Source organism: Populus trichocarpa, chromosome 5 (genome assembly GCF_000002775.5).
Source record: "Populus trichocarpa isolate Nisqually-1 chromosome 5, P.trichocarpa_v4.1, whole genome shotgun sequence".
Lineage (NCBI taxonomy): Eukaryota > Viridiplantae > Streptophyta > Magnoliopsida > Malpighiales > Salicaceae > Populus > Populus trichocarpa.
Genome location: NC_037289.2, coordinates 2,344,628 through 2,370,079, shown reverse-complemented (window position 1 = coordinate 2,370,079; position 25,452 = coordinate 2,344,628). Strand labels below are relative to the sequence as shown.

At 34.5% G+C, this 25,452-nt stretch overlaps 4 protein-coding genes across 5 annotated transcripts; 2 read left to right on the top strand and 2 right to left on the bottom strand.

Moving 5' to 3' along the window:
- Positions 1 to 9,017: 9,017 nt before the first annotated feature.
- LOC18098812 (E3 ubiquitin-protein ligase ATL6) lies at positions 9,018 to 10,544 on the top strand. Its single transcript, XM_006382563.3, has one exon. The coding sequence runs from the start codon at positions 9,171 to 9,173 to the stop codon at positions 10,326 to 10,328; it is 1,158 nt and encodes a 385-aa protein (XP_006382625.1). The 5' UTR covers positions 9,018 to 9,170; the 3' UTR covers positions 10,329 to 10,544.
- A 2,082-nt stretch (positions 10,545 to 12,626) lies between these two features.
- LOC18098811 (DNA excision repair protein ERCC-1) lies at positions 12,627 to 15,952 on the top strand. Its single transcript, XM_024600822.2, has 9 exons — positions 12,627 to 12,941; positions 13,047 to 13,167; positions 13,457 to 13,560; positions 13,992 to 14,091; positions 14,258 to 14,334; positions 14,626 to 14,725; positions 14,846 to 14,917; positions 15,042 to 15,110; positions 15,279 to 15,952. Exons 1-9 carry the CDS (start codon positions 12,679 to 12,681, stop codon positions 15,594 to 15,596), a joined length of 1,224 nt encoding a protein of 407 aa, XP_024456590.2. The 5' UTR covers positions 12,627 to 12,678; the 3' UTR covers positions 15,597 to 15,952.
- A 1,898-nt stretch (positions 15,953 to 17,850) lies between these two features.
- On the bottom strand, positions 17,851 to 20,323 carry LOC18098810 (probable serine/threonine-protein kinase PBL7). Of its 2 annotated transcripts, none has more exons than XM_024600657.2 (6): positions 19,792 to 20,323; positions 19,351 to 19,613; positions 18,664 to 19,043; positions 18,427 to 18,559; positions 18,191 to 18,280; positions 17,851 to 18,098 (listed from the first exon to the last, which is right to left on the bottom strand). In XM_024600657.2, exons 1-6 carry the CDS (start codon positions 20,090 to 20,092, stop codon positions 17,931 to 17,933), a joined length of 1,335 nt encoding a protein of 444 aa, XP_024456425.1. In that variant the 5' UTR covers positions 20,093 to 20,323; the 3' UTR covers positions 17,851 to 17,930. The 2 variants fall into 2 exon arrangements, with proteins under 2 accessions (XP_024456425.1, XP_024456426.1); XM_024600658.2 differs by having other exon boundaries at positions 19,351 to 19,595; positions 19,792 to 20,310.
- A 1,168-nt stretch (positions 20,324 to 21,491) lies between these two features.
- Positions 21,492 to 24,997, bottom strand: LOC18098809 (uncharacterized). The gene is made up of 4 exons (XM_006382560.3): positions 24,784 to 24,997; positions 23,607 to 23,824; positions 23,003 to 23,102; positions 21,492 to 22,000 (listed from the first exon to the last, which is right to left on the bottom strand). The coding sequence occupies exons 2-4, from the start codon at positions 23,787 to 23,789 to the stop codon at positions 21,744 to 21,746; spliced, it is 540 nt and encodes a 179-aa protein (XP_006382622.1). The 5' UTR covers positions 23,790 to 23,824; positions 24,784 to 24,997; the 3' UTR covers positions 21,492 to 21,743.
- Between the last annotated feature and the right edge of the window lie 455 nt (positions 24,998 to 25,452).

Here is a 25,452-nt window from a genome sequence, read left to right as displayed (position 1 = left end):
GATAACTTTATACATCAGCTGTCATTTTTAGGGGCTGAATTTGAAACTGCTACAAATATTCGGCTCATTTTTTACCGAACAAAGAACTAAAGTAAAAGAAGAGAAGAAAAAAAAAAAGGCTGTCGCGTGTACAAGTACAGAGAAGAACAGGAGTTAGACCCTCATACTGTGGTGGCGCAGCCTTCCTTGATATTGTTGAAATCGTATATTCTTACAGAACATCCATAGTTGAGGGAACCAACCACAGGGAGCAACAAAGGTGCTAAAGACAAGAACAGGAGTGATGGAGTACTGATTGCTGGTTTTTGTGTTGCTGGTGCTCTTCTCACCAAGAAGTAGAGGGCCTGTTGCTGATTCCAGCCCTTCTTCTATGTCATCCCCCTCCATTACTTTAGTTTATTGGAAGCTCAAACACAAGGAAGGGTAGACAAGACAGGGAGAAGTGCTCACCTCGGAAACAGAAAAAAGAGAATATTAAGTTAAAGTTTAGTTATAGAAAGGAGGGGGTAGAGAAAAAATAACTTTTTTAAAAAATAACACATTCATCATTGTACCGAACACCCCTTCACCTACCTCCTGTACCATATATGTTTTTGCTAAAAGATCCTCTCTCTGAGTATATCATAGGATATATGACCCGTGGCAGAAATTTAAATTAGGTGCGATGATGGCCACAACGGTTTGATTAGATTAGACATGATGATTGGTGGGGTCTTGAAGATGCGGATGGGAATTGTATGGTTCGGATGTGTTAATGATATCATCATTATCAAAGCCTGCAGGTCGATCTAAAATCCGGTTGATCCAAAACTAAAACCGAGCTGAATTTAAAAAAAAATAGAAAAATTCAAAACCCAGGGTGATTAGGGTGACGAGACGAGTTGACCCGGCAAGACCCGGTCAAAAACTCGATTGCAACCTGTTGACTTTTGTTTTTTTATTAAAACAACATCGTTTTGATTTTAAAAAAAAAATCAGAATTACTAACCTCGGAATCAGAAAGAGAATATTATGTGGTGGTTTTTCTTCACATTTTAAAAATGTATTTTAAAAAATAAAAAATATATATTTTAATATATTTACAAGTAAAAAATATTTAAAAAAATAATTACTATCACATTTTCAAATACCCCTTTAAATTTATCTGGAGTATAAATTGAAAGGAGAGGGTAGTTGAATGGTCATTTTAGCATATTGCCTACAGGGACATTATCGTAAAATGAGTACTAAATTACACAAAGCCCATGTGTATACACAAAACTCTGGGACTGATGAGCGCATAATTTCATCATTTCTCGAAAAAAAAAATATTTTCAATTAATTTTCTTTATTGTTTTGATCCAATAATATTAAAAAAATATTTTTTAATATCTTTTAAAAAAATACTTAAAAAACAACCTAATAGTTTTCCTCAGGACTCCCTTCACCATCCTCTCGTACCATATATGTTTTTGCTAAAAGATACTCTCTGAGTGCAGAAGTTTAAATTAGGTGTGATGATGGGCAGAAGGGTTTGATTAGATTAGACATGATGATTGGTGGGGTCCTGAAGATGGGGATGGGAATTGTATGGTTAAGATGTGTTAATGATCATATCACCATCATCAAAGCTTCCATGTGAAAAATTTTGTTTTCTTGTTATTGGCCTTGTCGATTAAAGAAATGAGACCATTTTGTTTCTTTAAATAATACAATTAATAAAAATGATTTTCAATAAGCATAATTGAGGGGGGGAAACTCAGAGGAGTAGCCCTCTCCATGATCTAGCCTAAGCTTTGAATCATGAGTTCGAGCAAGTTAATTTGAATGAATTCAAAATGCATGGTTTTGGAAAAAGCAAATTTAAAAAAGTCATATTGAATTTAAATCAAGTTATTGAATTCACTCGTCAAGTTAATCAAATTAAATTAATTTTTAATCAATTTAATTTTAAGTGTAAAAAATAAATTCAATAAATCATTATATTAACTCCTTAACAATATTTTCTCTAAGCTCCATCACTTCATATGCTTTGTTTTTTTCGTGGAAAAATAAGCATTTTTTAAAGTAATGTTTGTTTGGTTTGAAAATGTGTTTGGGTATAATTTAAATGTACATTTGACTTTAAAAAAAAAATTAATGATTTTTTTTTAATGTTTTATAAAGCTTTTGAAATGCTTGTGTCAAAAGTAAAAGAAAAATCATTTTGATATACCAAACATATTTGTAATCTACTAATATCCATATCATTGATTTAACTTCCCATATCTTTATATGTTGTCCTATTTGTTTTTGTGTTTTAAAAATTTTTAAAAAAAAATTAAAAAAAAAATTAATTTTTTTTATTTTAAATTAATATTTTTTTAATGCACTAATTTTAAAAATAAAAAAAATTATTATTTTAATATATTTTTAAATAAAAAATATTTTAAAAAACAATCATAATCATATAAAATATAATTTATGTTTATTGAGTCGAGTACAAAAGAACATTCTCTTTTCCAGCCTATCACATTGTACTTTCGAAAAAAAATAGATGTTTTTCTTTTTGTCTACATGTGCATGCACTTCACTTATATACATTGAATGCTTTGTCTAACTTGGGAAGACTATGTATTTTAGATCCTATTTCAAAAAAAAAAAAAAATTAATTGTCCATGTGAGCTAGGTAGGTAGACTTCTTTTGTTCTTGATTTTTCATGGCAGATAACAGGTGAGATTAATTGCCAGCGTTAACTTCATTACAGGATATTTAGATTCACTAACTTTAATTGGTCCAATTAATTAATTCAAGCTTTCGACAAGGTCAAGAAACATGGTTCCATAGCATATGCTCCATTTATAAAGCTATTAACTGCACATGTAATAAGTTAAGGAGTTGGAAATTCGTGACCTCAATATTACTGGTTTTTTTTTTTTTTTTTTGAGTACTAGGCTCGGTTTATCTGATAAGCAACCAACAAATTATTAGTGATTGCATTGTCGAGGAGATCATGAGTAAGTTTATAAAGAAGAATCCGTTTATGAGGTATAAAAAAATATATTTTTTATAAGGGTAAATTTATAATATTTGATCTCCTAATAATGAAATTATAAAAGTAAGATCTATAAGAATTATGCTGCATTTCTTGGATGTCGTCCCAGTTTCTTAATTCCAGAAACAGGAGAGACGAGTGAATTTTTTATACTGTTAAGTGTTAACAAGCATGATTCATTTAGAATCCTATAATAAGGGCCCAAAGGGATTTTGCTAAGATGCTAGATTCAACCTCGTGAACTTTGTTGATCTTATTTTTGTTCACCTCATTTTGATTCATCTGTTGGCTTCTTGCATCGGGTACAGTGTTCTTCATGTTTCCATGAGACAATTTGAGAGCTGGTACTGATTTTATTTGAGAACTGGTACTGATTATCCAATAAAGATAGTCCTAACCTCATCTAATCTAATGATGGCTACATCAAATTAGAACTTAAAACTAAGTCAGAACCCAGAACTCTCGGAGTCAGAGACTAGGTTGAGTTACTGTCTTCAAGGCTGTTTCTGCCGCATATAAAGCCTCTTAAATCGGTTCGGTACTTTTCTTCTCCTTTTCCTTGTAGGAAACTTCCTCTGTTTTCATGTCCAGTTTCCCCAAGAAAAATGCCTCTTCTAGCCGCCTTGCAGGAGCTAAAAACCTACCTCCCGAAAGGACTTCCGGCACCGACCTGCTGCTGGAAACTCTCTGCTTGCTGCTGTTTCCTCTTCCGTGACTTTGCTGGGAGTTTCTGAAAAATGTTAACATGTTATTTTTTATCTGAAAAATGATATTTGTTTTTTTAATTGTAAAAAAATCATGTTCGTTGTTGACATCGAACATTTTTTACTGCCCCGTGCCAAGTCATTTCTCCGAGTCTGTAGTCTCTGAGATTGGAAAATCTTCACCCCACCGAATAAAGCCCAGATGCAGAGATTGGACTCAAATATTACTGAGCTAGCTGGGTCAAGCTAAAACAAAACTCTAATCATGGACCAAGAATCAAGGGGCTTCAAGTTTTATTATGTCACCACTTTTCGCCCTGTTTTTCCTGGCGTAAAAGAATCAAGAATGAGGTCAAGAGATGGCGTTTTCCTTCCTTCAAGTTCTATCACCTTATCTCTACACTTCAAGAAAGAAAAGGAGAGCGTTTTCTTTCAATTAACCATAAATTTCTATTTTTCATTGCACTTTGCTAACCTTCCTTTAAGCGCGCAGAGTTCTTTTTTTACTAAATGGCTTGTAAGAGCATACAGCTCATTCCCTCATCGACTTTAAGAGATTGCTCTATTGCAATCGGCCCAACAAGCATTTAATAGCACCACACAATCCCTTGCAACCAAGATATAAATGTCCCCAGTCAGTTCTTTGACATATGATTTTGTTGATTTGTCGCCATAAAGATTAATGGAGTCTGAACACGATGTTAGGGAAGTTGGATTCCTTTTTCCAAGGCAGACGTTTCTGTTCAAAGGTCATAATCTTTCCCAAATCCAGGCTTTAACTTGGACCAGCTTTGTGACTTCCATGGGAACGAAAGGTGATCATGGAACATTCCATATATTACTATACATTGTCTACGACAAAGAAAACGAAAGATAGGTGGGGATATGGTTTTCCTGAGTCTGGTCTCCAAATTTATGTTTTCTGGACAGTTGAAGACCACGGATGTCCGAATGGAATAGCGTGGCTGAGGGAAAATCTAGATTAAATTTCGAATTGAAAGAAGACTCGGATTTTTCACTAAAAAAAAGATAGACAGATTGCGAGTTTTCCTGTAGATAGAATTTTATAGTGTTTAAAAGGTAATTAATTTTTATAAAAAAAAACTTAATTCACTTATTTTTAAAAAAATAAAAGAAAGAAAGAGAAACAAAAGAGAAAAATCACATGTATGAGTATTCTTATCGCTTTTCATCGTGGGTTTTATTTTATTTTATTGTGGTTTTTTTTTTAATTTAGAAAATAATTAATAGAATATTACTAGTTATTTCCTAATTATAATAAAATTTTCTTCATAATTACTGGTGTTTAAAATAATTGACTGATAAGAAAAGAGAAAATTATACTTAATTCTATAAAAAAAAATGACTAGAATATATTTCCAGTTAAAAAATTATTTTTTATATTTTTCTCTATTTCTTATATTTATTTGTCAATATTGCAAGTATAGTATATTCAAATCATAGAATTTCTTCAATTGAATAATTAAAATCAACTTTATTCTCTAGTGCTGGGGTAAAAAATCAGCATGCTTGATGAAATAATGCTAGATGGTAATCCTTTTTGTTAGTGACATTGAACTTGCATTTGTTTGTACTTGAGTAGATTAGAGAGGTGGTGTAGAAGTCAAGGAAAAAACTTGAACGTTGAAAATCAAAAGTCAACTTTTAGTTTGTTGAAAAAAACTTTACTCACAAAATAACTAAAATTATTGTATCATGCATGATGCAATATTTGTGCTGAATTTTCAATTTTAACTTTAATTGTTAACTCTAGAACATGTCATTATTGTAGACTAGTAGTAGTTTTTAGAAATACGGTTGAAATTGTAAATTGTATTTTTTAAAAATTTAGTTTTTTATTTAAAATTTATTTTTTTATATTTTTATATTATTTTGATATGTTGATGTCAAAAATAATTTTTAAAAAATAAAAAAATATATTTTGATATATTTACGAGCAAAAATTATTTTGAGCCATAATTTCTACCACATTTCTTAACACTATTTTAATTCACACCAGATGAGGAGATGTTTAGGAGTGTAGTTGCGATTGATTTTCAAAGTGTTTTTTATTCGGGAAAATATCAAAATAATATTTTTTTTATTTTTTAAAATTTATTTTTAACATCAGCGCATTAAAATTATCTGAAAACATCAAAAAATATTAATTTAAAATTAAAAAATTAAAAAAATAAAAAAATTAAAATTTTTTTATAATATTTTTAAAATACAAAAATAAACAGTACCCAAATGTAAGTTCATTTGCAACTTTGCAAAACCACCAATACAAGAAATAGCTTAAACTGGGTGTGTACCAATTAATTAATCAAGAAAATCAGTACTTAATATTATACAATTATAGAAGCCATTTTTTATTTAGATATGGTTGCAACTTGCAAGAGTTGACAAGCCAAGCCACTGTTAATTAAAAAAAAAAGAAAAAAAAGAAGGCATGCTTGTTGAGTTGCCTTTCCATGTGAATTTGTGTCTTGATGGGGCAATCAGCAAGCATTTTCGTTCTCTATTAATTTAGGTATTAATTACTGTTGCTAGGAAACATCGAAGAAAGAATGGATGACGAGTGCTTGAATTGATGCACCAGTAATATTTATTCCTCGACGAAGGCACATTAGATTGGACTATCTTGACATCGCCCAGGAAAGTTGATGCACGGAACGCGTTCCGAAGCGAGATGATGGAATCTCTGCCCACATTTCTTCAAGACTGCCTCGGTACTCCCACTTGCACAGATTCTTCAGTGTACAAGCTGCTTTTTTTTTCCTTTTTCAATAGATTGTAAAGGGATAGGAGTGCTTTTGTTTTGTTTGGTGACTTGGACCCCAGCTATAACTAAAAAAGAGGACACCTTGAGATCAGGGCAATGCCATGAATAGTCAGAGAGCGTAACTGCAATTGTGGTCCAACCATGGCGGCCCTGCTACGAATCTCAGCGCCCATTGTTTGACTGCAACTGGGGCTTAGACAAGTCTCGATGCCTACATGCACATTCCTTCTCACAACTCAACGATCCTCGAGACTTCTTGACCACCGTACGTCGTCGTTGAAGAATCATATTCTTGATCTAGAAGAAGGAAGATCAATACCTTGTATAATACATCTTTCATATGGTACTTTGGTAGCCCTCTGATGCTGGTATGATGCCATGATACAATCATTGACATAAATCTGTAGCAGAATTTGGGCCACAAAGTAAAAAATGCTTTCGGCCGATATGTAACGTTTGTTGAGCTACATGTGATATATTTGACCCTTGTATTTAATGACTTCACCTAACCAAGAATCCATTACCATACAGGACTTTCATTGAAATTGCCGATCACATGTTGGAGCTGGCGATCTTGAAATTGATCAATTGTTCGAAGTTAACCAATATTTTATTGGTATTTACTAAGAAAATACTAGATAAAAAAACACATGGTTATAATTTTTTAAAATTTTTAGTAGCCTTGTGCTGCACTCCCAATACAAACACGACACCATCAAAATATATTGGGCTTCATTAGTGCTACATCTAACATGTTTGGACTTGATGCACTGCTAGATCTAGTCGTAACTGGATTATTATATTTTTTCTATTTAAAAAAATATTTATTTAAATTTTTTATAGTTTTACATCCATCAAAAAATCTTTTGAATGTACTAGTTACAAGTCATATTGATCTACTAAGCATCAAGAACAAGCTATTAACTAGCTAGATTAAAAAAACTAGATAAAATTATTAGGATTAATTGATTAATCAATTATTAAGTATAGAAGTCGTCTTCATCTGTTAATTGGACTTTTAGTATATCATCATATATATAAAATCAGAAAAAATCAAAATCACACTAATGTTGTGCGTGGAAATATCACATGGGTTATGTAAAGTTGTCATGGTTGCATATTTTGCCTACAAGCTTAATATTCTAATGGAAATGAGATCAATATGGCAGTCCATGCAGCCAAAGAACTGGAATGTGTGGCAATTGATTAGGAATTTAGTAGTGGATTAATCGAGTTTTCTTTTGATAACAAAGAATATCTTTTACCTAATTTGTATAGCTTTTAACTAATTTAGCAGTGGATTAATCTAATCAAAATTAAATATCCTTTATAAACCATAGTTGTTAAATTTGGTTTAGCCTAACAATTTGACATGGTGATTTAAAACTTGATTTAGTCCTGGATTTATTTTGATATAACGAGTTGACACATGATTTATTTAACCTAATCGAACTCGATTTAAATATGATCAAACTTAGTAGATTCAAACTATAAAATAAAAAAATAAAAAAATATTATTTTAAATAAAATAATAGATTCGGATAGATTTAATGACTCACAAGTTAACCCGATAACTCAATAACCTAAATCCCAAATCAAATGAGAGTATCGTTTAGTCCAAAAACACTATGCTATAAACAATTTTAAAAGATAAACGTCTAACTTTTTTTTTCCTTTTCGTATGATTAGAAAGAGAGATTATAACATGGGATCTTATTTTTTAAGAGGAGGAACAACTTTATATGAGAAGATCCCAGCCTCCACTTCAAAGTTTGGCAATACAAAAAAAAAAAAAAAACCTTTCATTAAGAAAGGAAAAAATAAAAATGTAGTGGTTCTTAATGGATGCAAAACATAAATACAGAGATAAATTTATCTCAAATTTATAGTTATTAGTTTTGTTATAGTTTTTCTTCTTCCAAATTCTCTCTGGTTTGAATTAATTATTATTATATATGTTAATATAAATGTGAGAAAAATTAATATCAAGTCAAATCCTAATTAAAAAACACTCATCACATAATTACTGATCACTAAAAAACATTAATTAAAATATAATTATATATTATTTTCTAATATATTCTCTTAAATAAAAATTTTTTAAGTTTGAAATTTACATAAATTTACATTATCTTATACTATTAATTAAAAATTAAATAAAAATAATAAAATTTAAATTCATAACAGTCAACAAAACTTTAATATAATATTAAAAAATAATTTACTCCAATAACTTAATCTCTCACATAAAATTTTTAAATATAATTTTATATTATTCTCTCATTAACAAATTCTTTCATCAAAACAATTATTTCTTTCTCTGGAAACTTCTAAGCAAACACACTTGTCCACGCGGGCTCACCATGTCTGACCAAATCCCTTGCATTACCATCACACATCAAAGCACTGGACCCCACAACTCTTTGATAGTCTTCCTCTCTTGTTCTACACGGCACTTTCTCCTTTAACGCCCAGCATGCTCCTTCCCTCCTTCATTTATAAACCCCATCATAGCCATAACCCTTTCTCTCCATTTCCGTTCTTCACCCCGTGCCCTACCTGGCGCACTCTCAAAAACATAAAAACCCTCGAACAGAACTGAACTTAACTATACCACTTCCTGTCTGATCATCACTATTTTTTGTAAGGTTGTTTGATTTCTTCTGCATGTACACCATGGATTCTTACAGGTTCACACACATGATCCTCCCCCTCTTAGTTCTCTTCATCTTGTCAACACCTCATGGTGTCGTTTCCCAAACCACCAACACGAACGACGGGCAGCCGTACAACTACGCGCGGGTGACTCCATCGATGGCCATAATCATTGTCGTTTTGATAGCCGTACTCTTCATCATGGGGTTCTTTTCAATCTACATCCGCCATTGCAACGAAGCCAACGGCAACGGGAGTATCCGGCCGCTGGGTATGGGCGGACTCTCTCGACGGGTCGCCGCCTCGCGTGGGCTTGATCCTGCCGTTATCGAGACGTTTCCCACGTTAATTTACTCGGTCGTGAAAGGCTTGAAGATTGGTAAAGGCGCGTTAGAATGCGCCGTTTGTTTAAACGAATTTGAAGAGGATGAAACGCTGCGTTTGATTCCTAATTGTGACCACGTGTTCCATCCTGATTGCATCGGTGCTTGGTTGGAGTCTCACACTACCTGTCCTGTCTGCAGAGCTGATTTGACCAAGCCAGCTGACTCGGTCCCTCAACTCGGTGAGTCGCACGACCCCGAGCTGGACCTGGAGGCCCAAAATGGGGCAGTGATGGACGAGCCAGAAAATGGGAATGCTAATGTGGAAGTGGTTGGACCGGAGCCTGAGGTTATGGGTGCGAGTGTGGTTAAAACTTTGAACAGGAACCGGACACGTGGGTCGAGATCGGGTAGGCCATTGAGGTTTACTAGGTCACATTCGACCGGACATTCTGTGGTTCAACCAGGAGAGAATACCGATCGGTTTACTTTGAGATTGCCGGTTGAGGTTAGGAAACAAGTGATGAACCGGAAGTTGAACCGGGCGATGAGCATGGTGGTGTTGTCCAGACAAGGAAGTTCAGTGAAGGGGAACAAGAACGGAGTTGGTGAAGGGAGTCCTAGGAAGGTGTTTAATTATAAGCGACTTGAGAAACTGGACCAAGAAGCAAGGTCGGACCGGTGGGTTTTTAGTCGGAACCCGTCATTGCTAGCAAGAGCGTCGTCATTCCTATCGAGAGCTTCGTCATCGGTTAGGTCACCAAAAGTGGCTGCTAATGGCAACCAAGGGGATTCACCTAGACAGGTTGGACCGAATGCGGGTGAATCGAGCAGACCGCTGGTTTAGTAGGGCAGTCCTGTTTGCCCACTTTTTTTTATATATATATTTTTTATTTGTTTTTTATAAATTGTGTAATATAATATAGGATCGTCAAAATGGAAGAGGTCAAGTCAAATTGAGATAACGACCCTCTAATTTTTTTTATATTTTTTTTCCAATTTGTAAGTTAAAAATCCATGGGATTTTTGCCAAAGAATCAAAGCGATATTGCTTGCTGGTTTAGACTTTGCCATGATTTAGTTACTAGACATTTCGTGGAAGGACCCTCCCAGTTTTAGGCAATGGTCATTCCCCTTTTTTTCAGCAATTTTGTGCCCATAAGCAAATGCAATTTCAGACTACATTAAAAGACTAAACCTACCAAGTCAACTCTGTAGCCTGTTAGCTCGAGATTTAAACTAAGTCATAACAATATTGTTTCAAGATCTTGTTTTAACAAAAAAATTCAAAACTTAAATCGACAGGGTTAATTCATTTGATTTACTATCCGAATCTTGAATTGGGTTTTGCAGGCATTAGATTTATGAGTGATTTTTACAAATAATCCCATATCTGATCCCATGATCTCTCACCTGCTTTTATCTTGCAATTTTTTTTAGATTAATATAGGTGTTCGGGTTAGCTTGCGTGTATCTCGATTAATTTTATGGTCTCTGAAGTTAGCGATCATATAAACCTACAGTGATCCTGAAATGAAATTTATAAAAATTAAACTTGTAATCTTTGAAGGATAAACTCAAAGATTTACCAGTTAATTATCTTGCAAATCTTTAAAGAATCTAATTGGTGTTGTTTTCATGAATTGGGGTTGGAGAAAATGGATAGATGGTCAGAGAATTCATGGCACCAGAACTTAGCTAAGGGATATTAATATCGAACAAGGACCAAGCATGCTGAATTCTGAAGAGTCATAATTTGTCCATTTCATTTCCCAGAAGTAATAATATTTTGATCCAATTAAAGGAACTGGAATTTCAGAAGTTCATAAATATGCTTGGTCCTTGTTCGGTATCACTTTCCCTTTGCTAAGTTTCGAGCATCTCAGCCTCTTATAAAAAATGACTAAAGTTATCAAATCTCTGAGCCCACAAGAGCTCCAGCGACTTGGTCAGCCATTTGTGGGATACTACCCAGGTCAAATGGCCAGTCTTCTAGAAATATAGAAAGTCTTTCTAAGCTCTATAACGGTCAATCTGGGGCTGTGATCATGGAGATTATAAGCATTTGCAATTGCCATTGATAAGGAACAGTGACTAATTTGTTTTGCTGCCTAATGTTTGTGCAATGAACCTAAGTTGTTTGTGACTTGAGACTGCTGCATTGCTTCTTGGCACTGAGAAAGTTTGGTGATCAGACTCTTTTTCTGTGTTTTTTTTCACTAAACAGCTTTATCTTTGATTTCAAAGAATCAATCATTATGCCAATATTCTTCACTCTTGAAGCAATTCCTATGGAGTTTTGCATTTCCTTTTAGCCAAATTGAATTCATAATGCATCCCTCGGTGGTCTAAACTTTAGAAAAGAAGAGTTTTCTTTAGCATCAAATTAAGTACCACCTTAACAAATCGAGCATGAGTCTTTTGAATAATATAAGTATATACATATTAATGATAATATCTAAAATCATACTAATTTAAATATGTATATGATGAAACTATTGTGATATAAATTCTAAGTTCAAGCCTCCGAAGATTTTCTTTTTTAAGTTTCGTTTAGTTTGATAGTACGACCAACTGCGTGATCAAATTCCATTTTAATTTTTTATTTTGTTTCATTGTTTTTGTTTTATTGCATGCAATAGGATATTTAAAACCTTTACACACTAAGCATGCATGGTAATGAGTCTATTTATTTTTGTGTTTCATAAATGTTTTTAAAAAAATATTGAATTTTTTAATGTTTTTCTTTACTTTAAATCAATATTTTTTTATATTTTTAAATTATTTTGATGTATTGATATTAAAAATAATTTTTTAAAAATAAAAAATATTATTTTAATATATTTTTAAATAAAAAATATACTTTAATAAACAACAAAATCATACTCTTAAACACCCCCAAAAACAACCTTTGTAATGTCTTGCATCCGCAAATTGACTGTTCCCTCCCGTTGGTCACTAGAATTCCTGCTAAAACAGAGCTGCCGATCACTCAAGGCAGGCCAGTTAAAGTCACCTATCAACGACATGTCGGCTGTTTGGATCAACTAAGCCTAGAACTCAGGCCTAGAAACTGTGGGCTTAGAATCTAATTGTAGAGCCCAATGTCCTGGTTTTTAGGCCTAGTCTATCATTCTATGGCAAAATTCTCTTTCTTGTTTAAATTTTCCCGAGAAACAAACAATCGGTAATCAAAGATGGAGAGAGAAGAAAGAGGAGAAGAGCAAAACACAAATTCATCAAACCAAAACAAAAAAGTACTAATACAAATACCATCCTACCAAGAAGTAATTGAAAGCTCACAAGTTAAACCTACACAAACACAAGAATCATCATTATTTAAGCCATCACAAACTTTCTCTCAAGCTTTCTCCTTTATTAAAAACTCTGAATTCTACTCTCCTCCTCCTCCTCCACCTTCAAAATCTGAACATGGGCCTAGTAGTTCTGCAACCACGAGGTACTTTATATTAATGGGTTTTCTTTTGTTTTCTGTTCTGGGATTGGTCTTTTTAATTTTGAGGAGACTTTTTGTGATAAAGTTTTTATTTTTGGATGAAAACAGTGAAAAGGTTTCACCATCTCCATTGGCATCAGCTCCTGCTGCTTCTTTTGGTGGTGGAGTGGCTTCATCTTCAGTGCAAAATAATCAGAGTCGCAATGCTATTCTTGTTAGTCATAGACAGGTTAAGGTTTACTTATGTTTTAAGACATTTTTATAAATTTCGGTTGCAATATTGGCATGGGAATTATCCAAGTTTTTAAAAGCTTGTCTTTGGAAGTCATGCATTAGCTTTTTTATTCGTTCTTGGTTATTTTAGTACTCCTGTTTTCCTGTACAATTATTTTTTTGAACAATAATTGTGTCTCAAGTTTCGTGCTTTACTGAGTTTCATAGTGAGTGATGATTTAGATTTTGTTGAATTGTACTTCCATAGATTGGCCTGAATTTAAATTTGCCTAGTCATTGCGCAGAAGGGAAACCCCTTGCTTAAACATATTAGGAATGTAAAGTGGGCTTTTGCGGATGTTGTTTGTGACTATTTGCTTGGACAGAGCTCATGTGCTCTTTATCTAAGGTTCGACCTTCCTCTCCTTCTGTCCTGTTTCTCATTGCAAATGTATGAATTTGAGTTCTTGGCTGCTTTTTAATTATTTGATTTTTAACTTGTTACTATACTGGTTTGAAGGTAAAGCTAGAAAATTGTTCTTATTCTTTAAAATAGCTGCCTTGATGATGCTGATTTTTATTATTCTCCATACTGACGTAAGTACTGAGATCTAGTCTAGTTCCCAAGTTAGTTACAGATTTTCTATAGGCTTTACTCTTTTGATATCTATATCCCATTTACCATTTTCAAGTGTGAGATAGACAACAACACCAGAATATATTCTTGAGCATAACCAAATTTGTAACTCTATTAACCATTAATGTATTGCATGTCTTCGTCATTGTTTATTCCTACCACAAGCTAACTTTGAGAATTTGCAATTGGATGATTTGATGCAGTCTTCGATATCATTTACTCCATCCAGACTACCTATATTACCGTATAAGAGAGCTACAAAAGAACTGCAAGCTTCGTGTTGTTCTATGCCATGTTGATGTGGTAAGCTGCTCTTTCCATGCAATGAGTTTCTCATGCCTTCTACAGCCATTACTCTGCTTATTTAATATGCAAAACAAAGCCTGGTTTCCACCAGGAAAGTGAACTGTGGCAGTTTGTTGCATGTATTAAAGAGTTCAACACCGACCATTGTTCTCATTGATTTCAGGAGGATGTAGTTAAGCCTTTACTTGAAGTCACAAAAACAGCTCTGCTTCATGATTGTACACTATTATGTGCTTGGAGGTATGCTGCATATCCCAATGCAAATGGGTTATATTTTAAATAGTCTTTATACTCACTGTGTCTGAGGCTACTCATGTTTCCATTGATCTTTCCTTGTGTTTCGTATCTAGTGAGATTGTACAGAATTTATAATGGTTTGCTCTACTTATTTTTCTTTCTTTATATCTGCAACTTAATTTTGTTGACTTCGTTAATAGAGTTGGACCAATATTGCAAGTGGACTTGTCCTCTTGCAGTAAGGGCCTTGAAATGATTGTCCTTGACGAACTTGTTTGGTATTGTTTTTTCTAGCTTGGAGGAATGTGGTCGCTACTTGGAGACTATAAAAATGTATGAAAACAAGCCTGCAGACCTTATTCAGGGCCAAATGGATACTGACTATTCATCTCGGGTAACAACCTGTTATTGGTCTCCTATCAGCAATCAATCAATGAATTTGAACAAAGTTGCTTAAATCATTTAGTATTCACTCTTTGAACTGGTTAAACTGAATATCTTTTTTTTAATGCAGCTACACCATGCTCTCACAACTGTTCGACGTGTTAACAAGACAGATGTGGTAACACTTGGATCTACATTTGGGGTATGCTATTGATCTTGCCCTAGATAGTATGTGGCTAGTTGTTTATTTTGCTCTGGATAGTATGTGCTAGTTGTTTATTTGTTAGTCTATATTCCTCTGTTAGCTGATTTTCCTCCTTTTGCAGTCTCTTTCTAATATCATGGATGCATCCATGGAAGATCTAGCTCGTTGCCCTGGAATAGGAGAGCGCAAGGTATATCATGGGTTCTTGTATTATGTTATCTTGAGGCTCATAACCCTTAATATTCTTCAATTGATTGTAGACAAGACTGTTGTTGGCTAGCAACTTTTAGTGAAGCATTAAATGTTTGATTGGTTTTAATTGTTACTCTTATGTGCATCCATTTATTTGATGGATCAGGTGAAACGCTTGTATGATACTTTTCATGAACCATTCAAGCGTGTAGTTTCAAGCCACCCTGTTGTTCCACAAACCCCAGTCCAGAAAGACACTGAACCTTCCTCAGTCGATGAGGTTGCAGAAATGGAGATGGAGGAAGCAAATGCAAACAAACGTAGGAAGAAAGAACCAGAATTAACTGTCAAGTCAGCCCTATCTTCTGCATTTGCAAAGTGTGCTACTAATAAATTGGGTAATAAGAAATTCCAAAGAGAAAAGGTTGGAGAAACAAGTACTGCCATTGACTCGGAAGCTGAAACTAGGAAAACCTCCGGTTAAGGGGCTGCAAATTAATCCTCACTTCTAACATCGGTTTCCTTGAGATGGGAAATATTTATTTGTTCGTGTCATTGGAAAGATGTTCAAGTACATGAATTTTGGCAGCACTACATTCTTATCTCATGCACCAGAAAGAGTCTTCTTTCCGCTGCATATCAGGTGTTATGTTAACATTCTTAAGTCTTAACCTACCTACTTCCATCTGATGATTTTGTTCAGGGGATTAGAAACTCTTCAGGTTAAAGTGTAGCCTCATCTGTATTTATGTAGAGTGCTTAGAATTAGAATGATTCTATACCTGTTTACAATTGACTTCCTTTCTCCAAAAAAAGAGAGTTAGTACACCTTTTCTTTAAGCTGCAAAATGACCACAGGTGAAATGTTCACGTAACAATTTCCCTTGAATGGCACCCGCAAAATGGATACAAAAAACTGCCAAGTATTTCTTTCTAAGTTTTTATCAGGAGAATACTATTTTAGTTTCTGCTTTCAAGGCCCCCTTGTGCAGTTTTGGTGGTCCTGTAAAAGGTGGTTGGAATAAAATTATTGTAGTTCATTTCCATCTCAGCAGGAACAGGCTACAAGCACGTCTGTATTGATATTGGAGGGCATGCAGGTTTTAATTGAATTGTATGGAGGATAAAAGAGCAGGAAGTCGTTTCTCTGAAGTTATTTATTGGCATGAAACCAGGATCCATACTAGTAGAAGCAAATCTGGATATGATAAATAGTGCATTGACAGCCTTAGACGTTCTTTCTCGATTTTTGCGAAGATGGAAGGTCAATTGCTGAACATATAGTACAGTTTTGGCCTGTATCCGGGACAATGACCTTGGAGGTAAATGTTCAATGAAGTTAATGCATATCATACATGGTTATCAAAGCTGCCGTGCCTAGTAGGTCGATCATGTGACTTGTTTTTTTTCTTTTTTTTGAATATGGCCAATGACCGTGCAAGTTTATCCACAACTCAAGTTATCTTATCAACATCTTTTATTTTTCTAAAAAGACATTTCAGTTTTATTTTAAAAAAAATTGTTTAAACCATCATTGTTTTATTAAAAAAAAATCTAATAAACTCGGGTTAATTTAACAACTTATGGATAGACTTACTCAACTCGTAAACCATACTTTGAATCGAGTCACTGGCCTGACCGGATCTTATAATTATGATAATACATACACAAGTTTAATTTGTTTTACTTTTCCATTAAGCTTCAATTTAGAACATTGCTTTAACTAATGCACATGGAATTATGAAAATGATGGACCAATGTAACATTGAACTTTGCTGCTAACTTTATGAACAAGTTCGTTAACATTACCATACAATGGTAACGGCAAGTCCTTGCCATACTTCTAGGCAGCTCAGCCCTTTGAGCATTCTCCTCTAGTGCCCCTTTGGCTTCCATTTAAGACACTCACATGGGAGCTTTAATGGTGGTGCCACCCCATTTTTGTTCTGTCTGAACTTTTTTTAGTAGGCTACATAACACTTTTCACTTGCTTGCGATTTTTTCACACTATGGCCACCCTGTTTCTCTCCCAACGCTCGTGTCCTCTGCCAACTTCCATAAATCTAGACTAGTTGGGTCCAGAGGAACGAACATCCACTGGCATCATTATTTAACCAAAAGCAGCATGTCAGTTTGTTAAAACTTCCTCTATTCACTACAATCTGTATGATGTATCACAGTTTTTACCTTTACAATGAATAGCCTTGCTTGAAGAACTTGAGTGGTTTCTATATCACTTCATATCATACTGATTACTCATCTTAAGTTTTAAATTGCTTATTTGCTGGATCAAACTGAATTTATAAAAAAAACTGGAAAAAATTTTAAAAAATTAAAATAATGTCATTTTAGACAAAAATTTAAAAAATAAAACTTCTTGTAGTTGATCAAATCAAATCTCACATGAATTTGGTCAAATTAACTAGATTGCAGGTTGACTAGCTAAACCATCTAGGTTTGACCAAGTCAATTTTTAAATTGATTTGAAACGAAATCTGGATTAATAAGTTACTAAATTGGACCAAATTTAATAATATTCCATATCAATTATGGTGTATCATGATCATGCAACGTAGTTTACTGCATAGAGAATGATGGACATGCTTACGAGATTATAATCGAAATGTAGGATAAATTCTTTTGAACCTTAACTTGAAACTTGTTCTTAACTGCTTTGCAAGGTGATTAGCACCACACTACATGCCTATTGGTGACTTCAAAATGCCTGACAAAATATCAATTTCCAAATTCCTAGCTTTGATTTTTGACACAAGCTAGTAACAGTGTCTTTTATTATCAATCTTTGTTACAACAAAATCTACATAGGCCTTGGACTGCACAACATCTGATTCACAAATCTAGAGGAACAAGAGGAAGATACGGAAGAGAGGTTCTTGACCAGAGGGATTAGAGACTGCACAACATCTGTCATGAGAGGCCTATAATCTGCTTCTGGTTGCACACACACAGCTGCAATAGCAGCCACCTGTGAAAAGGCAACATAGTGCACAAATTTAGTTGGAAATTTTAGGTTTAAGGATACATCCAGATGCTAATAGTATAGAACTGAAAGGTAACCTGGATCAAGTCCTTCTTTGAATACTGGTCTTTCATGGCTGGATCAACCATTTCCACTATCTTATCTCTGTTGGTTAGCCTTGGAAGAGCCTGCGAATTCATATAATCACAGGAGGTCAAGGGTTTGTAGCTAACAACCTCCTTACTAGTTAGCTCTCACAGTTTATGGTATGAATTAAAAACATATTCTAGCTAGTAGATTTTTTGACAATGGAGTAATGGAGTGGCACACTAACCCAGGAGACAAGGACATGTTCACCAGAGGGCTGCTTGGTATCAACAGGTTTACGGCCAGTTAAGAGCTGTAAAAGAACAACTCCATAGCTGTATACATCTGATTTTGTGGTGAGCTTACCTGTTGAAGCATACCTAAATATGGCAGAAAATGATCAGCATTGATATGACAATTGACTTTGCATTGATATGGTTTGCTCATTAAAAATGAGATGCAGGATAGATGATGGATCACTCACTCTGGTGCTAGATAACCAGTGGTACTCGGCAAACACGTCGAATTTCGAGCATTGATCCTTTCCGAGCCCATCTTAGCCGATCCGAAATCTGAAACCTTAGCCCGAAAATTTTGGTCTAGTAAAATGTTACTACACTTGAAGTCACGATGGATTACTGCTGGGATTGTGAGCTCATGAAGGAACTCCAGGGCCCTTGCACAATCAAGGGCAATTCTCAATCGTGTCCCCCAATCCAACGGTCGATATTGCTTGTGATGGAGATGGTGTTGAAGAGTCCCATTAGGCATAAATTCAAATACTAGGAGCCTGTGGTTCCGGTCAGCACAATAACCAAGCAGCTCCACCAAGTATGGTGAGTGCAACCTGCTTAGCAAATCCACCTGCAATATGGAGATAGAAAATGACACTACGTATCACACCCATGTGTAAGGTTTCTTAGCATTCAACACAAAAGAGTAGGTGCCTTGACAGATAGAAATATTTATGCATGTATTTCAAATTCAACTAGCAACATTTCACTTAAATATCTATCATTGACATTGCAATCCCATTTGAGTATTTGAGGTTGACTTTAAGCCTCTTAGGCTATTAAACTTCTATAGCAATATAGAGACTAGGAACCAAGAAAATAACAAATCAAGAAGAGGGGCCTAATGGGGCAAAAAGCTCTTAAAAGAAGTCACTTGCCTCTATCCTGAATGCACGCTCTCCTTGCTTCCCTGCTCTATGGAGCATCTTAATTGCTGCCACAGTTCCATCACTTAGGGTACCTCTATACACCACTCCATACCCTTCATTCAATGTCACATTTGCTTCACTGAATTTGTTTGTGGCGATTTCAAGCTCCTTGTACGTGAAAACCTGGACTCCTTTGTATTTGCCTGGAGGCTTATGGCCCATATTGCTTCCATATAGACATCCACCCTTAACATCTGATATATTCCCAAAGACTGTAAATTTCCACACCAGTAAAAATTTGCATGGATTATGTAATTTAAAATTTCAGGTGATTGGATCTAAATACACTGGTTTTGAAAATTAGATGTTGAAAATTTACATTCCAAACACAATTCTTTTTAGATTGAGAAATGAATAAAGATCACAAGAACTTTGACATGGGACAATTACCTGGGCTTGGAGTGAATCTTAAGGTGGTATGAGCAATGAACTTGCTAGTGTTGCAACTGCTAAAGTCTCTACAGTTGCCTCCATCTTTGGAATATTTGTATCTTCTAAGCATTGCTATAATCAGAAAGATAGTGAGAACTACAACAACAGAAATGGATGATACGATGATTATAAGAATAGAGGTGGAAGAGAGGGTGCCAATGCCATGATGGTGATCATGGATTTGAGATTGCAAGCTATGATGATTATTGGTATGGTTTCCATGTGACTTTGCAGGGTCATCAGTGGTGCTAGGTTCCATGAGCACAAAGAGCAAGGAAGAAAAATGACTATGTGAGAGATAGAGAGATGGGAATGATAATGTGAGGTGCAAGAACGTATAAAAGAGGATTAATTCTCCCTTCCTAGGGATGTCACATTGCCTATGCTGTCAGAAAACTCCACTCTATTTCTCTCTCTCTTGCTCGTGGGTAATGTAGGTGTTTTGTGTACTTCGTTTGTCTTTTCTCCTGTTTTTTCTAAGGAGTGGTCATTGTCATTGTAGAAAAGATTAGAAACTTTTGCACCATTTTTACTTCTGTACTCAAATCATATCATTTGCTCAGTCTATGTATATTTACAGAGTGACTTCAAACATTCAGTCCTCTCAAGTCCTCATGGGTGGGAGCATTTATGACTGTAGACAAAAAGAAAATGGCTTCTATCCCTAGTTGGAGTTGATTTTGCTGCTTTCTTAAGCAATGGCAGAGCCAAAATTTGTCATGACCTTGGCATGCAATTAATTTCCAAAGGGCTAGCTGCTAAATGACCGCACAGGTCAAAATTTTTATCTGGGTTGAAATTGTCATATAGGATTATTCCAAGAATTGTGATCATAAACTCAACTGTTGCATAGGATCCAGGGAAACCAGAAGTGCCCCATGGTCTCGTGTTACATGTGAAGATTAGTGTTCAATGAAGCTCAAATCACTTTATCTATAAGTCGAGATACGAATAAATTGACCCGGATACCCTCGGTTATTAAAAAAAAAAATCAATTTGCCTTGCCAAAAAATTTTGAATTTTTTAATGACACTAGAGCCCAGCTCATTTTTTTACTCCTATAGAGGGTTAGGGCATTAGGATTTCTTCTTTTCTCCTTTTACCTAAAAGATTTTTCCTCCATCCCTACTGGGCATCAAGAAAACAGCAAGACCTCCCCTCCCATCCCACCCCACCCCATCTCTAGCAGTATATCACTATCTGCATGGGTTGTGCCTTTGTCCCTTTTTGTCTCCGGTTTCAAAAACGGGGACCCTTTAATAAAACAGCTGTGAGTGCTAATCTGCAAGTCACACAGGTCATTTCGCAATCACAATTTGGTACAAGACTGGAAGTGTTTGGTCTTGAAAAAGAAATTAATTCACGTAGGGACCTTGTACAAATAATGCAAAGGAGTTTCTACTTCCTACTATACTACAGTGCCATCTCATGTTACCTCTATCAGAAATGAAATTCAGATCCAGTATCATATTCATCTTTTTACATCAAGAGCTGTGTCATTGATCAATGATATTGTCAGCTGCTTGCAAAAAATATCTGTTAAGAGTTTGCTGAATGGAACCTTAGGTTGGTAACCTGATCATCAACTAGTACCGAATTCCCACACAAAATCTTAGCATCGTAACCATTCCAACTCTTCCAATAAATAGCCACATCAATTTCCAAATGTTCACCATTCCATTCAACAAAAATGTTTTACATTGTGTCATGAAACTAAATATAAGTGCAATAAATTGTAAGTAATATCAACCGGATCTATTCCAATTTTTGTCGGACAACTAGCTGGACATGTCCAACAACAAAGTTTTATGCCTTGCCAAATCAGGCAGCTCCACAGTCTGGCAATGCTTCTGCCGGCATGTGCATACATACAATTATCTAATTCAGTTATAAAAAAATTTACAGAATCGTCAATCATCTGGGAAACCTAGAAACCTGTTTATCAGCTTGGCGACTGCTGCGGCATCACCTGGCGGGTATGGAAGGAGGGACTCAATATTCATATCAGATATTGTCTGATGAAGCGTTTGAGGATGAGCACAGTATAAATGCTTCCTCTCTGCTAGTTCTTCTGCAAGTTCACTTTGATGATTGTCCATCAAATCTTCATTAACCACAACAATTAGAGGTTTACCAAGCTGCAAAGTTTCAAATATGCTCCCTGACCCTGCACAACAGACAGAGCTAGTTAATGACCACTCCAGCATCCAAATTAAGTGTCTGTTACTGTGGTAGCACATAGTTATCAGATATTTTCATATCACAGCTTTTACCTTGAGACAGCTTTCACTAAATTATAACATCATTGCATATCAAGGCATGCATAGCTTGACTAACTAAAAAGATTTCGCTTCCATCCCCTCCCCTCTTCCTTTTTTTCATGTAAAAAGTACAGATTCTCTCAACCTTTTCGATAAATAAAAAATATATACGAAAAAGCTGCAGTACAACACCACAATCACCAGATAATAGCTAAGCTGAAAAGTACCAATTGACCTTCAGCAACCGACTAAGTAAAATTTATAATTTAATTTTTAGAAGTTACGCACTCTCCTACATACTCGCAGGCACATGATAGGCTACAATTATCAAATAATAGAGAACCTGAATTATGTCATGAACCATGTTGTTTCAATGGTCTGCATCATTATAGACAAGGAGAATGAAGCAGTAAAATGACTTTGAAAAGTTTATCAATTTTTTGGACACAAAAGTGCAGGAATACAAATCCTGAGGGGCTATAAAATAAGTATAAGGAGAACAAGGTATCTTCCTCGTTTTCAATAACTAAACCTTCCATGTTAATGATTATCCTTTATAGAAAATGTAAAGGGGCGCAAAATAACCTTGCTTCTAATAATGAAAGTGGTTTTCCTCCAGATAGGTACTGACAATGATATTTCCCCATTACTCATGGAAACCTTAATTCAACCAATACTTTCAATTCTGGGCCTATGTTGCTGTGTACTATAACCGATCCTGGACCCCACCAGCATTTTTCTGTTTCAGATAATCCTCAATTGATAAGAACTTACAAACATTTTCTGTCATGCTTAAATATGATAGTTTGTGTGATCTTAGGTGTGAATTGTATAGTTGTAACAAAGTGGAATATAACCCTGACATTCACAGAATATTAATGAAAATTAAAAGATAAATAATATCTTACCTGCATGGCTGATGACAAGAGATGCTGATCTCAGATGGTCTGCAATGCTTGGTGAAAAAGTGAAGTAATCAACAGCCAGAGATCCATCTTTTCCTTCACTCTGCATTTAGGAGGAACTCATATGAAATCTGACGGAAGCATGAATCAAAGAGTAATATGTCCAAGGAAGGAATCAAGTGAAAAAAGAAAGATTCCAATATTCCCCCAAAATCAAACCTACTAAGAATCTAAAATATCCAAAATATAAGACTTCACTAAAGGATTCATTGCTTTTCTAGAACCTTTCATCTCACATGATTTTTAACAATTTTCAAAGCACGTAATAAGGGCCGTAGATATGTATTTTACTTTAAACGTAGATCCCACGTAAATTTCAATTATGATCCTTGACATTATAGATGCATTAGGATAGAAAGATGCATTATATCAAGGATAGAAGAGCTGCCTACATAAGAATTTAGATCAGAGGCAATTATCTAACTTATTTAAGACAAGACGTCTCTAGCCTTTGTCCATCCTCAGAAAACCAAACTCGACATCTTATCAAACCAAGAAGGACAAATGACTTGAGTGAAAAGGGAATGAACTATATAAAAAAGAATACCTTGGCAGGAGTGTAAGATCCTCGACCCATTTGAATAATGAGGTGGGTATATCCGTTTCTTAATAACTCTTGTTTAACTTCCTTAGTATCCACAGTTCTCACAAGAGCATCAAACAATGTTGTTCCTACAGTTACAAATACCACTTTCTTCTCTTGCTTCACACTCTCCTCAATATCTCCCATTTTACCTGCGTCTGATTCTTCAAAATCCTAACCAACTACAAAACACAAAAATCACAAACAAACCAAAAACATATTACAAAACTAGTATGATTCTAACATAAGGTGTTTGTTTATTCATCTTCTCATTCCTTTACCTGCACACTCACATTCGTGTTCCTATCTAAACATTAAACTTGTATTATGTTGTAATCTCACATCTTATTTCATTCTTCATAAAAAAATAATATTATAAGATCATCAAATAATAAATAAATAGATTATTCAAACTATGTAAAGGAAACAAATGAAACTAAATATATGACAAGAAAATTCCTAAACAAACTTTGTACCATATTATTAAGCATAAAATTCAGATAATGCTGCACCACACTTTACAAAACAGTATCTTAATCACCAACCATCACTAACAGAGAAGTCCATTCTCATAAAAATCACCAAACAGTAACTTCGAAGTTCAAATACACACTCCACACAAAACACATTGTTCTATATGACAGAACAACACAAAACAACTTCATTGCAGAATAAAAATCACATTTAATTAACAATGCTGCCGGATTACAAGTTAGAACCCAAACTACTACTTCCTTAAAAATTGCAAATTTATGCTTTTTTCTATGTTAAAGTTTCCTACTTTACAGTTTAATATGTTGTTTTATATTACAACAAACTAAAATCCACCAAATGGAATTTCAATCTAATTGACAAAACACACTATATATCTAGCAAAACCCACAATTTGAAACCATGAGCAATAATCTAATTTTATCCCCACGTATCCTTTCACATTGAATTCAATTACTAATTAGACAGCAAAGTTTGGCTTCAGAAAACAAAAGGCAGATTGATATGGATGCAGATGATGATAACAGCAACTGGGTTTCTGTGTTTTGCTCACTGTCAATGCAAAGTTTAAATCGTTACATTGATCAGCAAATATGCAAATACTAATGAAATGAAAACAAGAAAAAATGGGTTTTTGAGTTTAAGTTACCTTGTTTTGATGGAAGATGAACTGGCCTCAGCCTTTCTATTCTTGTTCCTGTCTTTGCAATTCAATTAGGTAGCTCCTTAGAGAGAGAGAGTTGAAGGGGGGGGCATGTCGTTGATGAGGAAGAGCACAATTATTAAACTCGGACTGGCCGGCTCGATCTAATCCGAGGCGGGTGTCCAAGAAAAGTCTGCCCGGAGTTGACCTGGTACCGACTAACCATGTAAAAAATTGAGCTGATTTTTTTAAAAAAAAATTAAAATAATTTTTATTTAATTTTAAAAAATTAAAATGATATTATTTTAATTGAGTGAGATATACTCAAGTTAATTCGGCTAATATATAATTCAAATCATTAGTCAAATCAGATTTTATTATTATAATCTTGTTTAGTATTTTATTATTATAATCTTGTTTAGTATTACGAGTACTTTTAAAAAGTATTTTTGAAATTATTTTTAAATGAAAAATTATTAAAATAATATTATTTTTTAAATTTACTTAGTACTTACTAACCATATAAAAAATTGAGCTGATTTCTTTTAAAAAAAATTAAAACAACTTTGATTTAACTTAAAATAATTAAGATAATATTATTTTTAATAATTAAGATATACTCGCCTAACATGTTATATGAGTCCTGAGTTAGGTCGAATTTCATTACAACAGTCC